This window comes from Protopterus annectens, chromosome 10.part0 (assembly GCF_019279795.1).
Source record: "Protopterus annectens isolate FY-2018-M chromosome 10.part0, PAN1.0, whole genome shotgun sequence".
NCBI classification, from domain to species: domain Eukaryota; kingdom Metazoa; phylum Chordata; order Ceratodontiformes; family Protopteridae; genus Protopterus; species Protopterus annectens.
Genome location: NC_056744.1, coordinates 1,663,556,919 through 1,663,573,365, shown reverse-complemented (window position 1 = coordinate 1,663,573,365; position 16,447 = coordinate 1,663,556,919). Strand labels below are relative to the sequence as shown.

The 16,447-nt window shown below is 37.1% G+C and overlaps 1 protein-coding gene across 1 annotated transcript in view; it reads left to right on the top strand.

Moving 5' to 3' along the window:
- LOC122813872 (zinc finger protein 26-like) overlaps positions 1-16,447 on the top strand; it is a 369,001-nt gene that overhangs the window by 81,740 nt on the left and 270,814 nt on the right. The window contains exon 2 of the mRNA XM_044086412.1: positions 9,825-9,920. Coding sequence (XP_043942347.1) covers positions 9,825-9,920 — 96 coding nt within the window. The remainder of the gene's footprint in view (positions 1-9,824; positions 9,921-16,447) is intronic.

Sequence of the window (16,447 nt, the reverse complement as noted above, 5' to 3'; positions counted from 1 at the left end):
AGTGGTTCATTTCCTAGGCTATGAAGGTCAGTAGTTCATGCTTTCGATTGAATGGAAGTTCGCTGAAATTAAGTTATGTTATGTCAGGTTCATTGTGTTGCCTGTTCTATCTTCCAGGCTTGACTGAGGGCACTCTGAATAGCTGAGTGTCAATTAAAGTGTACATCACATTGGATTCCTTTTTTCTAAAAGCCTGCAGAGGTAGCGATGCACCCGTGAAAACAGGGAAACCACAGTATATATCAGTCAAGAACCGCAGGCTCACAGAAGTTGCATTTGATGAATCGGGTCATAGGATATGTGGAACAAGCATGGTAAGCTCCAACGTATACCCTTCTGTACAGTCATGAGAGCGTTTTGTCACAGGCCATTTACCCCCGCATGGACAACGTTGTCCTAGTTATGCCCACTATCTTGGATCCTGGGAGACAGACTGTTATCCTGTCCTTGCCCAGCATAGTGAGTGTAAAATCTGTGTGCGTAACAATTGATTTGCCAGTAACTAGAATGCTTCCAATTGCTGAACTGAATTTGTAGCACAAAACCAGAAGTGTAAGTATTTTTGGCAAAGTTGACATTCCTGAGTTGTCGACTTTCCTTAAATACCTCTTTCGGTTATGTGCACGATCAGTTATTGGATTTTCAGACATTTTGGGTCATACATATGAACACTCGCACTTTTCAGTTGCAAGATTTTGCATACAGTCATCTGATCGAGACTGATTATCAGAGTACAGGCAAAGAGAAAGGACTAGGGAGAACCTAAGGGAAAGAGCAGCACTGTAGAGTTTTTAGTAGAATCTAAAACAAGAAGCTGCTTTTCAAAATGGATAAATAGTAAGGCATGTAAAATATTGCCAGATAACTATAGGAAACAATCAGAGGAAGTTGGGAAAGATTGTGAAGAGAGATTGGATAAGCAATTCACAAACAAACAATGTTAGGATATATGGATGGCTCCCAAATATGCAACAAAGTCTAGAAGATTTAGGATTTTTGCTTGGAAGTGTTTGCATAAGTATTTTTATAATGCAAGCAGACTCCAAATCATTTTTCCTGAGGTAGATTGCAAATGTTGGAGGTGTGATGGGGGAAGAAAGAGATAGATAGGAACATAGTTTTTGGGAATGTAATGACTTGGCAGACTTTAAAAGTCCCCTGCAGACCACTCTATCAGAAATACTGGATGAGCAAATTGGTGTAACTAAGGAAATTATTATTTTGAGCTGTGATACGGAATCAGAACTGCCTAAACATAGTAAGACCTTGCTGAGTTTAATTCAAAAGCTTTGGGTTTTCAAAAACTTGATTTTATATATATATATATATATATATATGTATTATATATCAACATAAGCACACACACACACACACACACACACACACACACACACACACTGTGGTCACCTTAACTTGTTAGAAAATGGAAATCAAACTTTAAATCAACCATACTGACAGTAGTGGATATAGTAACAGATGCAAAATAATTAAAAGTGGGATCTTTAGAAAAGGGCAGGAGCAAATTACATAGAAAAAAATGAGAACTGTGGGAACAATACATGCAGAATAATGTTTTGGAGGAGGAATGAGGTTTAGGGGAAGGCAGGAACTGAATAAGCTATGTAATGTTAGGTGGACAATGAATGTATAAAAGATTATCCCCCGGATTTACTAATCTGCCATGCAGAGCTGGTCTAGTCCTGCATGGAAGTGGCCGCTTAGGAGCAGGACGGCAGAATGCCATGCATATTAATGAAGGAGCGCTGCCCAACTTCCTAGGCATACATGGAGCGTGTACGAGAGCAGGGGGAGTGTCTGAGAGCAGAGCACTCCGATTAAACATGCCTCTGCAAAGTAGAACAGCAGAAAGTGAAAATAAATGAGCGAGGACGCTCATAGGTGTCCGCATATCCCAACCAACAGTCCCCCATGCATACAACAGCAACAAGACATAAAGATGAAAAGAAGAAACCCCTGTATTGTTGTCTAAAGCTCTGAGTACAGCTAACCATAGGTGCGTGGGTGTGCCCATTGCTCAGCCACGGTGAAAGCAGCCCAAAAGGCTGAAGAGGATAACACGACTTGGGAATCTTTGCTGTCAGTAACACGTTGGTGTTGGTGTTGATGCACATGGAGTAGTTGCAATAAGGGGTTTATACTGATGTCTGGTTTTAAGAGGCCTGTAAGGCTTTGGTGTATATCTTTTAGCAACACCAGCGTATGATAATTTTGAATTGTTAGCAAAATGATTTTGTACTTGTATGTTGTGGTACTCACTGCAAGTAGGGGACTGTAAGAGGGATGTCTACATATTGGTTAAGTGTTTGCACCTCTCACAGTTGGTACATTCAGTGTTATTTTACAATATCAGTGAGCGTAAGACAACTTTTACAGTGCCTTAGGGTACCAGGTGACAGAAGACTGGTTGTGGGAGGGTGTGTTTGCTGCCACTCCACAATGCCCAGTGCTGATATGTGCAAAGGACATCCTTGGAAATAAATGGGGACTATGGATGCAATTGTTTAGGGGAACTACAGAGATAATTTTGCTGAAGTGATGGAGATATCTGTATAGTAGTGTTTTTGAGCTGATAAACCAGACTATTTGCTCAAAATACCGGCATTTTACATGGCCAGTGGCGGCTATGCACAGTTTGACACACTTTATTTTGGCTGAGAGAATACTTGTACCTGACTTCTGTTGAATGAAGGCAAATATGAAAATAATACTGACTATGGGAAAAAAAATAGCATTTGTGATTTACTACACACTAATCAACTGCACTGAGTATGTGTAACAGAGCACATTATAAATCAAGCAAGGAAAAAAAGAACCAATGAAAATGACTGTACACTGAAGTCAGTAGTGCTGAGCTACCTACATACAGCAGCAATTGGCCTACTCCCATTAGACCAACCACTGCTGCCTTCAAGATGGCCGCTACACTAAACCAGAAAAGGCTGTTAAGTCAGATAAACAAATACTTTAAAATCAGCAGAACAGCAAAGTGACTTGATGTGCAGTAATAAAATGGAAAAAAAAAAATCCTGTCTTTTTGCGAAGTCCAGAAATTATTCTAAGCTTTTCATTCTGTGGACAATAAGCTTTTCAGTTGTTGAATGCTGGCTAATTTCTGCAGTCTTATTGGAAAGATAGCAAAGTTAAAGTGACCACAGAGAGTGTGTGTGTGTGTGTGTGTGTGTGTGTGTGTGTGTGTGTGTGTGTGTGTGTTTATGTTGATATATAATATATATATATATATATATATATATATATATATATATATATATATATATATATATAAAAATCAAGTTTTTGAAAACCCAAAGCTTTTGAATGGAGATTGTGGTACAGTATGGATTGGGAAACTTACCCTTTTCCTCACTGTAGTGCAATCTCAGAGTTTGTCTATATAATTTGAAGTGGGTGTGGGGGGTGCAGGGAGCCTTGCCCCCTATAAAAATGTAAAAAAAGGTAGATTTTTTTATGTTCCACTTTTTGGAAACTCTATCATGTGGTCTCGACCATATGAATTTCAAGTTTCTGAAAACTTGATCATCTAGCACAGACTCGTGTGTTTATTTTTCATATATACATATATATATATATATATATATATATACACATATATATATATATATATATATATATATATATATATATATGTATATATATATATAATAGAAAAATAGACCAATTGTCTTAAAGTTTAAGGTCCTTGCCTCCCATGGGCAAGATACAAGGTTTGATCCTGGCTAATGCCAGTATGGAGTTTCTATGTTTTCCCTGTGCCTCCTATGTACAAGGTACAAGGTTTGATCCTGGCTAATGCCTGTATGGAGTTTTTATGTTTTCCCTGTGCCTCCCATGCACAAGGTACAAGGTTTGATCCTGGCTAATGCCTGTATGGAGTTTGTATGTTTTCCCTGTGCCTCCCATGCACAAGGTACAAGGTTTGATCTTGGCTAATACCTGTATGGAGTTTGTATGTTTTCCTTGTGTCTCTGTCGGGTTCTTCCCACCTTCCAAAAACATGCTGAGTGATTCCATTTCAAACTTACCCAAGAATGGAGCTGTGGGCAGCAACACAGGCTCTAGATGGTGCCTGTAAGGGGAAGAGTTGTATAGACCAAAAGCTTTGAGCATCAACTCTGGTTTGCAATGTCCTCAAGACAGGAGAACCCAGATCACAGATTGTATGCCATGTCAGGGCTAGCCACATGACTGTGTAAAGCATTTGTCTAGGTGATTCGGTTGTATTGACTAATGTCGCCAAATGGGTATAGGTATTTGCTAGTGATAAGTTGGTTGAGTAACCGGCCTTCTCTGACCTATGCCAAGGACCCATGGTAATAGTGGGAAGAGTTTATGTGCCCCCTATTGGCCAAGTTATGTCTGTTCTAAAGCCCAGAAGCCCTGGGTCAATGTGCCCCCTATTGGCCAATGTATGCCTGTCATATATCCCAGAAGCCCTGGATCAGTAAGCTACTGGCTGGCAAGTGTCCAGTTGCCCAGCTTGGATTACCTGGGATAGCTATGAGCAAAAGCTGTATGTAAAATCAGTCAACCTACCAACATGAATTAAGAGTAGCTGCACTCAGTGTAGGTTTACTGACAAGATGCAGGAAGTGGATGACAATATGGTAGTGAGGAGGTTGGAAAGGCTATGTATCCAGGAGTCAAGATAGAAGGGCAGTGCAGCAAAGCCACTTGACTTAGGATCCAGAGTTGTCTTCTCAGTACAGTCTAGAAATGGTGTGGGAATTGTGGTGAGGGAAACGCTTCAGAAGACAGTGACAGATGTCATCAGAATTATTGACACTCATTGTAGTCAGACTCCAGTGTAAAGATAGGATGCTATTCACAATGTCAGCCTATGCCCCACAGCAGGGTTGTGATAGTGAGAAAAATAATGCATTCATACAGTTACCGGATATAGTAGACAAAGCAGGACAACATTAATCAGTGATGATAATGGCAGACATGAATGCACCTATTGGAACAGACAGAAAAGGATATGAAGACTACATGAGTCCACAAGGGTGGGGCAACAGGAATAAGGGAGAGGCCATTTTGAACTTCTGTCTCTGGAAAATGGCTTGATGGTGATGAACCCCATTATTTTCTAACTGTAAAGTCCAGACCAAACATAATGATCCAAAAAAATGGCTCGCGTAGTGTCCACAGTCCTGAACAATGCTGTCCAACACAGCAGAATAACCTGAATATTCAGAACAAAAACAACAAAAGCGGGAGTACTTAAAAAGAACTTTAATATAAAACCATGGTTTAGCGCTTTCGTCCTTATCTGAAATGGGACTTCTTCAGAACCATGTGTGAATCTTGAGACGCAGTTTAAATATCTTTATATCTCCTTCACTTCATGGGGCTTGTGCACAAGTCCTAGCAAGGGGACATGTCTAATACCTCATCCTTTAATAACATCATCTTTGATGATATTTAAAAAATGGGGTATACAGTTGGTATGTTTCTCGATATAAACTATTTTTCTACTTCAGTCGACAAAAAATATAAATTCAGTGCAAATCCTCGCTGCCGTTAATAGTTGTCCCTTAAAAATATTCTTGATGTGATGTGGGTGGCAGCTTTTAAAATCCAAATAACTGGAAAATGAGGGTTTCCTATACATTTTGAACCAAAACATCCTATATTGTAGTTCTTGTATATGGTTACATCTAGAAAATCTGCACTATCTCTTGAGTGGGTATGAGTAAATTTCAGAAATGACATTGTTTTGTTAATATATGACAGGAATCCCTCAAGTTTCAAGTCAGTACCCTTCCATAAAATAAATAGATCATCCAAAAAGCAGCAGTATATACATCAATAATTACTGTACTCAACAATTTAGCACCTATTGTTTCTCCCAGCTATACATAACCATGTTGGCAAATATAGAGGCAAAATTGACACCCATAGCCACCCCTTCGTTTGCCCAAAAAAAAAAAAAAACTCCCCCCTCAAAAATATGTAGTTGTTAGTCAAAATAAGGTCCATAATGTCAACAATAAAATTAATAATCCCATTATCCAAATCTGTGAATTCCACAATAGCTGAGTAGAAAAGCTATAGACCCTCTTCATGAGGGATGCTCGAAAAAATAAATCCACATCTATTGTAGAAAAATTAGCCTGTATGTTAAAGACTGTGGTTGGATCTTTGTAAGAAAATGCCAGGAATCTTGTAAAATATGTTGTATATTATTTAGAGACCCTTTCAGTGTCTGATCCACAAAGGTAGCTAAAGCACTGACACAAGCTGGTTTCTGTTGCTTATCAGTAAAGTCAGTAATGGAACATAAATCAAGTATCTGGTGTGTGTTAAAAGATTTGACAAGCTTTTGTTCTTCCCAGATCCAGAGACACTGTCTTTTGTTGTGCTACAAAATTCTTTTTATTAAAATCTGTTGCATGTTTTTCTTGGTTTGTGGGATGCATATTGTGTATCACATTTTCCTTTGACAGCACTGAACTTAAATCTGACCTTTCTTCTTCGTTATATCATCTTCATTTCTTAGATTGCTCTGTTTTGTAGAGTGAAACTACAAAAAAATATGTTACAAAGAAGGCAAGTAACTCTCAAGTCAGTTTCACCAACATATGCTGTTCCTTTATCACTCTGTGTTTAACCCTTTGCTGGCTCTATTTTCTGTCCTAAATTAAATCATTTTTAATGATCTGTGTGACTTTTTAGCCAGTAATCAGAGAGTTTGAGGAGGAAAATTATTTTAATTTTTGTATGTCCTTATTGTATCTCTCAGAACTACATTGTTTTGCTGCCTTCACTTCACAGCCAGAAGCACAGCAGGAAAGGGTGGAATGGCAGAATATGACAGAAATGTGTAATACATCACTGGAGTTAGTAAAGTCCAAAACAGTAATACGTTTTATTGGATAAAAGTTATGTACATCATAGAGAAGCAAACTTATATTTTTTTTGGGAAAGGTGGCCTCTGTGACATAAGGAAACCATTTTTCACAAAAGTGATTGTAGATGATTAAAACAGCTTTCCTTGGTTACCAACAGAGTAGAGAAAATGTTGGAATACAGAATGTGTACTTCGATGCAAGTGATCCTTACAGTATGCTGGAGGAAATGGAATGCTACATTTTAAGATATGTGGCTTAACTCATTAGTAGGGAAGTAAGCCACCAGGTGTTTTAAGATCCTTGCCCACTGCTGAGTATTGTTACTGAACATGAATTCACTTTCTTTAGGTGAGTCGTTTGTACTTATGGTTCTCAATGTTTGCCCTGTTTTTTATCTTAATTCCATGAACTAAGCCAATTCCATTGAGACTTTATACATTTACTGCCCTTTAAATATATTTTTAAGAGATCTGTTCATGCTGTACTTACAGTTCATAAAATACATAACAGTTTGGCATACATGTCCCTGTACCTGTGGATCTTTATACAGCAGTGTTTGTATGTCTTTCCCTCCTGATGGCAGGTATAGTTTTCACCTTGTGTTTTATAACCCTTGTATGTAAAGTCATCATATGTACAACTATTTTAAGCACTAGCAATTATGCCCTTTCTAGCCTGCCAATATACCAAAATGGTTATTCCCATAATACGTGTCCAGCTTGTTCTTACAAATAACTAAAGTAGTGTTTTCTTTAATGTAATTTGGTAGTCTCTTCCATGTATCAGACGATAACCAGTTAGTACACATCACATTCCAATAGAATCTTCTATGTAGGGTGGCTGATGATTCTTAACTACATTTTGATAACCCCAAACATTGCCAGAGATAGTTGTCTCTAAATGCCCTATACACCTGAATAAGGTTTCCTCTTGAATATCTATACGAGACATTTTCACATGCCACAGATGTCCCTGGCATACAGTATTTCCACTGTACTCTTTCTAGTTTGTTCTTGCTTGTTTTCTTAGACGTTTTCCATATTATTATTCCATACTCAAGTTTTAGTCTATTGTAATTAACAATGATTTCATCATCGCTGATTTCCTAGACTTTATATCTGCACATGATTTTCTATAGTTCTACAACTGTCAGTTGGTTGATACGATTAGAAAAACTGAAAGCTAGATCTACCCATATATTCAGGTCCTTAAATGAATCTACAGTTTCAATGACTGTGGACGCCATTAAATATTCACCTTCCAATTCAGGTCTCCCAAATCTCCTGTGCTTAGTTTTTGATGTATTTATCAGCATATTCTCTTGTGCCCAAATGGGCAGTTATTCAGGTTTTTTTGCAGGCATGTAATCAGTTTACCCATTTTCAAGTCGTCTGCATAGAGACTGTTGAACATCTCAGATGAAAAAGACCCGAAAGCTCACTTAACCTGACTTTCAAAAGACCGAGATGAAAAAAACGAAACTCCAGAAGACCAACCGCTTGGAACACTGACATTTCACTACAGGTAAATAACTGCTTGGCTAACCTGGAAAACAAACTAAAACTGAAGTAAAGAAAACCCACCCATGTGGGGGGGCTGCACCCCCCCCAACTAAATATACCAATTCCAAGATCACACTACAGCGGAGGTAAGGGGCAAAGGTTAACTTGCTGGTCAAGTGGTTACTTACCTGTAGTGAAATGTCGGTGTTCCAAGCGGTCAGTCTTTTGGTGTTTTGTTTTTTTTTACTTGGTCTTTTGAAAATTGGGTAAGTGAGCTTTTAGGTTTCTGAAGGGGACCCATGTATAATGTCAAAGACAATTTTTCTTTCATAGCTATTACTATAATGTTATAGAACAACATGTTACAGGTAGCAATACATTTGTTGTAAACATATGCATGCTGATGTATGGTTTCAAGACCCAACCTTTCCATTTCTGACAATTTATCCAACATAATCTTCTCCATTATTTTACAGGACCAATAAAGTAAACTTATGGGTCTGTATGACTCTGGGTTTGTCCTACTTCCCTTTTCCTTAAAGATATGTTTAACAAGTGCATGTCTCCAATCTTGAGGAATCTCCCCATATTCGTACGACCTAGTTAATAACAGACATAATGGTAATACAGGTTAATGTTGGAAGTGTTCTTAGGTTATTACTAATTCTATCTCCTCCCTTTGCTTTGTTTGGGTCCAGTTTGCTCAGTTCTTGTTCAATATAATCTAATTTGATCTCTCTATCTGAGGTTACTTGGATGTTACTGGAAAATTTATCACCCCTTTGTGGAACCAAGCTGTTCTGCACATGATTTTCTAAATATATTTATACTCTGTTGTGTTTGGGAATACATTTTAGAATCTACACACAGTTTATCAATTTGTATGTCTTTACTCCTTCCACATCTTGTGTATCTATAAAATGCTCAATGTCTTTTATATAAATTTTCATCACATTTTTCTTGATCTTGTCTCGCATTGTTTAATTTGTTTATTCAGCTTGTTTATTTTAGCTTTAAATGAATGTCAAAGTTCAACCTGTTTTCCATTTCTTATTTTTTTGTCTCTCACCTTAATCAAGTATCTTGTTGAAATAGTCATCCTAATGTTGTGTGCGTAGATCCTGACATTAAACATATATTTTTTTTTGCATTTAAACAATTTCTTTTTCAAAACTTGACACATTGCTTCTGCAGTTTTTTTCATCTGAATGTATCAGTCTAGTTAGTTTTGCATAGTAACTGTTTTGCTTCCATAAAATCTGTTACTAATCTTCTGTGCATTGGTTTAGATTTCAGTTTGGCATAATTGTTATCTAGCAACAATGTAACCATGATCACTGCACATCACAGTAGTAAAAAAATAACTTCTTAAGGAACACAATGCATTTGTAGTTAACAGTCTTGTTGTTTATGTGTTTTTTTTAATCCACAGGAAAAGATGAAAGCCGTTTTAACATCTCTAGAATCTAACGTGAAAGATTTTAAGTACTTGCAAAGCCAGCAGGAAAAGGAAATCCTAAGTATACAAGTAAGTAATGTAAACAAATTGTTATAAATATCCTGAAGGCTAGGAATTAATTAGATTGTACAAGGCATCTGTTGTGCCTTTTGTGGTATGTCTCATGTTGTTTTTAAACTAATTTAATGGTATGTATGTAGGATTGATTTATCGGTGAAAAGCATTTGCAATAATCTTGTTGGCTATAGCATAGTTTTTAATGACTGAAGAGTGCTGAGGGAAAGGGAAACTGTCTTCTTCTTCTTTCGGCTTTTCCCTGTTAGGGGTCGTCACAGCAGATCACCTGTCCGCTCATAATTAGCAGTGGAGTTTTACAATGTCAAGTTGCCAGCCCGACGCCCAACCTTCCACAGAAGGCACACACACACACACACACACACACACACACACACACACACACACACACACACACACACACCTAGGGCCAATTTAGAGTATCCAATCCACCTACAGCATGTCTTTGGGATGTGTGAGGAAACGGGAGCACCCGGTGGGAACCCACACGACCACAGGGAGGACATGCAGACTCCGCACAGAAGGCACCCCAGCCGAGAATCGAACCGGAGAACCTCTTGCTGTGAGGCGGCAATGCTAACCGCTGCACCACCGTGACTGCCCAGGGAAAGGGAAACTATCAAAAACTCTTAAAGATTCAATTGGACATACTGTTGCTAGATCTGACACATCTAAGAGGCACTAGTTAAGATTTTTGTTTTAACACATTAATTATTTGTTTGTGAGACCATGATTTGTACAAGGCTTTACAAAAAGTAAATGTATGAGACACACAAGACATTCTGTATTATGACAATAAACTATGGCATGGAGTTTATTTTATTTTGACTTTAACTGGTGTAGAGTGTTGTTCCCATTGGACCTATTTCAGTTTTAGCCCAGGGTGGTGTGAGTTGGTAGTAATTGCAATAAATACATATATTATATACAAAATGAATATCTGATTTGGCCGGTGGTATAAAGACAATATAGACATGGGTTGGGTCTACTTTACATGATTGGCTTTTCACAAAGTCAAAATTCATATGGCCGAGACCATATGATTGACTTTTGAAAAGCTGAACATGTAAAGTAAACACAAAAACAGAACAAACACTTACCTAAAAGCTGTTAGCAGGGGGGCTATGCCCCCCTGCACCCCCTGTGGGTGCTCCACCCCCCCACACCCACCATAACTTAAATATACCAACTCCGAGATCACACTACAGTGTGGAAGAGGGAAATTTTCCCATTCTGCACTGTACGGAGATAGCGGTTCCCCATGGTCAGCTTTTCAAAAGTCAATCATATGGTCTCGGACGTACGAATTTTGACTTTGTGAAAAGTCGATCATGTAAAGGGGACCCGCATGTGTTATATATGTAGCAGATATCACAATTGGCATATTGAGAGAATCACAACGAAAGCTGGGGTCAGACCTGGCTATATAGAGGAAAGTAGTGTAATAAGAAGTTATATAGACAGAAAAGCAGTTGCATTTTCCTTGTGACATGCTTTTAGTCCTGATCAGAAAATGGAGTAAGAGGAAAGATCTTTAAGAGAAGAGGGAAGAGCTTCCCACACCTTCAGACCAATGACTGAGAAATCACAGTTTGTGAACTGAATTCTAATTTGGAGGGATTATTGAAGACCTGAGTGGTTAAGTCTTCTAAGGGTGTATGCTGATGTACCCCCAGTTAGTTTGCTGGCTACTGTTTTTTTTTCTCATTCTCGATAACTTTAAACATCTGAGAGCTCAGTAGAAAGTCAGCACATTGCCTCATAGGTTAGCTTTTCAATGGTTTAGTAATGGTGCTCAATTCTTGTGGAGGGAGTGATGAACCTGCAAATGACATGTAAGATGGTTCAGTGGTGGATGCATTTCTTTTAGAGGCTGCATCAATAAGTGGGAAACCACATTCTAGCTTAGCCAGTAAGATACCTTTACCCATGGCATTCCTGCAGGGTCTAGAAAGAAAATAGCAAATTTTAATTTGCCCACAGCCCTACCACAGTACGTTATTATACAATGGAATTATTTTAAATGTCTTATATTTTTTAAATGTGTCTGCAGTATAATTTACACTCAATTTTGGTTCCATCTCTGCATGTCTACAAGTCGACAGGAACAGTTTCATGATTTATTACACCTGTATCCTGGTGAATGTAGCAGGGCATTTCTAGTGCGTAGTGTGTAGCTTATGATACTGTAAGTGTGGCAGCCTGAAATCAGGTAAGGTGTGGTTGTTGACTGTACAGGACAGGACGGATATGCAATATAAAGGGTAACTGAAATACATGTTTGAAGTTGTTTAAAGATGAATTTCTCTACTAAAATGCTTTGTATTGCCATTGGCTTGTTGCTTAATGTTAAAGAAAATGATGGCCATTGTTTTAATGGGTAGCTGCATGGATCTATGTTTCAGGTCACTTGTCATATTTAAGGTGGAATATATTATACTTTACTTTCTATGCAGAATGCAGTTCTCTTCATTGGGAGATAAACCCTGGATATTATCTGATTATGAAATGAAATGTGATATTTTGGAGTATGAGGAAATTTCTGATATACAAAATGAACGTATTTTTAGGAAGTTATAATACTCTAAGGAACTTTACAGTGAATCAACTTTGTTTTAATTAAAGTATGATGTAGGTAGTTTACAAACTGACATTAAATGAGATGTTCATAGAGTTTAAGAATTGTAATAAATGGGAAAAGCAAGTTAATTTAACAAACAATGAGTGGAATTTACTTAATTTCAAGAATAGAAAAGATATTGCTAGTAAGCCTTCTGATAAGGGTAAAACATTGTCTTAATGACTATTGCATGACCAAATTTGCAAAGATATATTACAGGATCACTTACAATATATTAGGTTAATTAAAGATCCAGCTGAAGAATTTCAAAAATATTATTTGACTTATTAAACAAGGGAGAAAGATTGGACTTCTTGACAAAGAAACAAGTTAAAAAAATTAAAGGCAAATTATTCTACTGTGCCAGTATTTTACATTTTACTAATAATTCATAAAAATAAGGAATATCTCCCAGGTAGACTTGTATCAGGCATGGGTGATATGTTAGAACCTATAGGAAAAGTTTTAAATAATTTTTTATCTGTATGTCAAAAAATTAAATTCTTATATAATGGATAATTTAAACTTATTAATTAAGATTTGATTGCAGTAAAGATTTTTATTGGTTAACAATGCAATGCTGCTAATTTGTATGGGACTATTGCACACTGTCAGGGATTGGAGCCTCTGTAAACATTATGGGAGATTCACCACAAATGGCTCATATGTGTGAATCGCTGCTATCTGCCCTGACCCATAACAATTTTAGACATAAAAGTTTTTATTTGCAACAACAGATTACAGCAATTGGAGCATGTTTTGCTCCAGCTTATGTTAACAGTACCGTGGCAAGTTTTGAGTTAGAATATATATATATATATATATATATATATATCCATTTCAACAAGATGGATTTCATATAATTTTGTATTATTGATTTATAGATGATTTGTCATTATAGAACCAAGGGAAAGCAGTTTAATACTTTTTGGAATACTTACAGAATAATAGATTTGATTTTACATTTAATTAACAGATTGATGAGCATCAAATTACATTCTTGTACATTAATCTTTGAGGGGATGAGTCTAACAATATTTGTTACAAAATCGTGAGAAAAATATGGATTCAAATACTTTTTGCACTATAATAGTCATCATCCAAAATATTTGAAACTCCTTACCTTGCAGTCAGTAAATAAGATCAAAACATTTATGTATTACATTTTCTGATTTGGTAGAAGAAATTTAGTGCATTATGAAAAAGCTGTATTGAAGAGGTTATACAGAAGAGGTTTTATTTAATGGAGTTTTAAAGTTGTGTGGGGAGAATCTGAAGCTGAATCTTAATAGGAAGACTAAGGAGGTAATGCTATTCAATAATACCAAAGTACAAGAAAAGGCTGCTAATAATATAACAAGATGTTTAATATTGTAAGAAAGAATTGGCACATTTTATTAATGGATGAGGAAGTAAAAGTGGTGCTTCCCAAAGAACCCATGTTTGTCTATAGGAGGGGCAGAAGTATTGGTGATATGATTGTACATAGTAATGCTTGGGGTACTGTGGCAATTAGAAAATTAAAAAAAAAATAGTAATTTAAATGTTGGGGTTGTGAAGCATATAAGTACTTGTTGGAAGGTATAGAGTGTGTAATAAATGAGCATAAATTTATTACACATTTAAAATGTACATCTAAAGGGCTAATTTATGTTCTGTGGTGCCCTTGTAAGAAAGTTTATGTACAGGTGAAGTGAAAAGGGCAGTAAAGAGAAGGATCCTGAAAAATGATAGTGAATCATACCTCTCAACTATCCAGATTTTTGTTTCATATTTCTTGCCTATTTCTCATAAAATGTGTGGTTTTCTGGCAAATCGCTGAGAACTGAAGTAATTAAATAATGACCGACATTTGAGTTTCAGACATTATATCCTTCAGAAAATGCAAGCTGATACAAAACCTGTTATTCTGTCAGTATTTTAAGTGTATTCGAGAAGCATTTAAGATCTGTCCCTAGTTTTGAGCCTTTATCCCCCATTATTTTTGACTTTGTCCAGATTTCATGAACTAAGAGGTTGAGAGGTATGGTGGTGATATAAGAAATGTTCACTTAATTAGTCTGATTGCTAAGCATTTTCTGGAATGTAAACACACTGCTTCATGATTTTTGTTGCAACGTCCATCAAATTTAAGAGGTGATATCGATCAATGGCTACTATAAAAGGAAAGTTATTTTATTTTGAAATATATTACCTATAGCCCAAATGAGTTAAATATAGAAATTCATTTTAATCGATTGTAATTTGATGGTTAATTGATGTGCTTATACTTGATGTTGTTTGGTGTTTCTGTTGCTTGAAGGTTGTTTGGTTGAGGCACAAGAGAAATAAAGCTGTTTTAAACAAGCACATGTGTATATTATAATAACTCAGGTTGCTTTTCGCTCTGTGATGTAATAAATAAAGAAGAATTTCTCTACTAAAAAAAGCCTAACCATTACCGATGCTTTGCTGCTTAATGGTAAAGAAAATGGTGGCCATTTTTTTAATAGGTAGCTGCATGGATATATGTTTCAGGTCAACTGTCAAATTTAGTGGTGGGATATATTATACTTCTAAGTAGAATGCATTCCTCTTCATTAGGCGATGATGTTCAGGTATTACATAATACAGATCTGTTTCAAACCAACAGTTTCACACAAGTCCTTATGTGTCATTGATATATTTTCTATTCCCATTGATATATACAGGTCTTTTTTTTTTTTACATTAAAGCCATATTTCTTGGCCCAAAGATGCGCATGTATTCTTCCCTTATCAGGCCTGTTATCGAGTACAATGCCCCTTTCGGCATGTACCTCTCAAAGCACATGCAGCAGCTGGAGAGACCACAGAGGCTCCTTACCAGGAGAATCCAAGGCCTCAAACATCTACCATACACAGATAGGCTAAAAGCCCCATCTCTCTACTCAGTTTCATACAGACTCTTCAGAGGTGACTTCTTTCTGTCATACAAGGCGATCACGGGCCCCACCTTGATGGGACTGCTGCATATCCACAAGTCAAGCTCCAATCGAGTAACCCGCACGCGCAGTCTCAGCCTGGTCTGTGACACCAACAAGACTTGTTGGTTGGATAGATGTGTGTCCCAGAGACGCCCTCCATCTATGGAATAGATTCCCTCTCCACATCAAGCAGAGTAGCTCTTTACCCCTTTTTAAATGCAACCTGGATAACTGGATGGGAAACAGAAAATATACCCCTTGGGATTCCACATGTGCCCCTGCTAGACAGGCGCATTAGGTGCTGATTTGTCTAAACATGGGCTAAACTCTTGGCTAGGCTTATAAGGGCCTCAGGGCTAATAGCCTAGTAACTTCCTATGATCTGTTTTGTGTTCTAGATTTGCTTATAAAATCTTAAAAATACACAAGGAATTTTGTATCACAGATTTTCTCACCAGTTCCTCAGACCAGTAAAAAACCCATAGACATACATAAGTGATTGTGTAATCAAGTCATGCAGACCTGCATAAGAATTTAGCATGTTAGATATATTCCCCAAACTAACCAACTAAAACAGATGAATCATTCTGTATCACATATCCACAGTGGCTAACATATTTGTGTACTTTAAACCCAAATGCCTACACGAAGCATTCTGTTTCTCAGATGTATATAGGCCATACTCCTAAAACCATAAGAGGCAATTTGAGATACTAATGTATTTCTCAGTCTTGAAGGCCTAGAAGATTCTTCAAGCATGTATACCCATATAAGTCACTCTGTACCACAGGTGTAGTCCCCATACCATAGGCATTAAACAGCCATTCATAATACATAGGCACAGTCCCAGTGACCTCCATGAGCCATTTTAAATTTTATATGTACATATCCCAGTCCTCTTAATCAACATAAACTATTTTGCATCAATTGATTGTTTACCAGTTCTGTAAACTCATG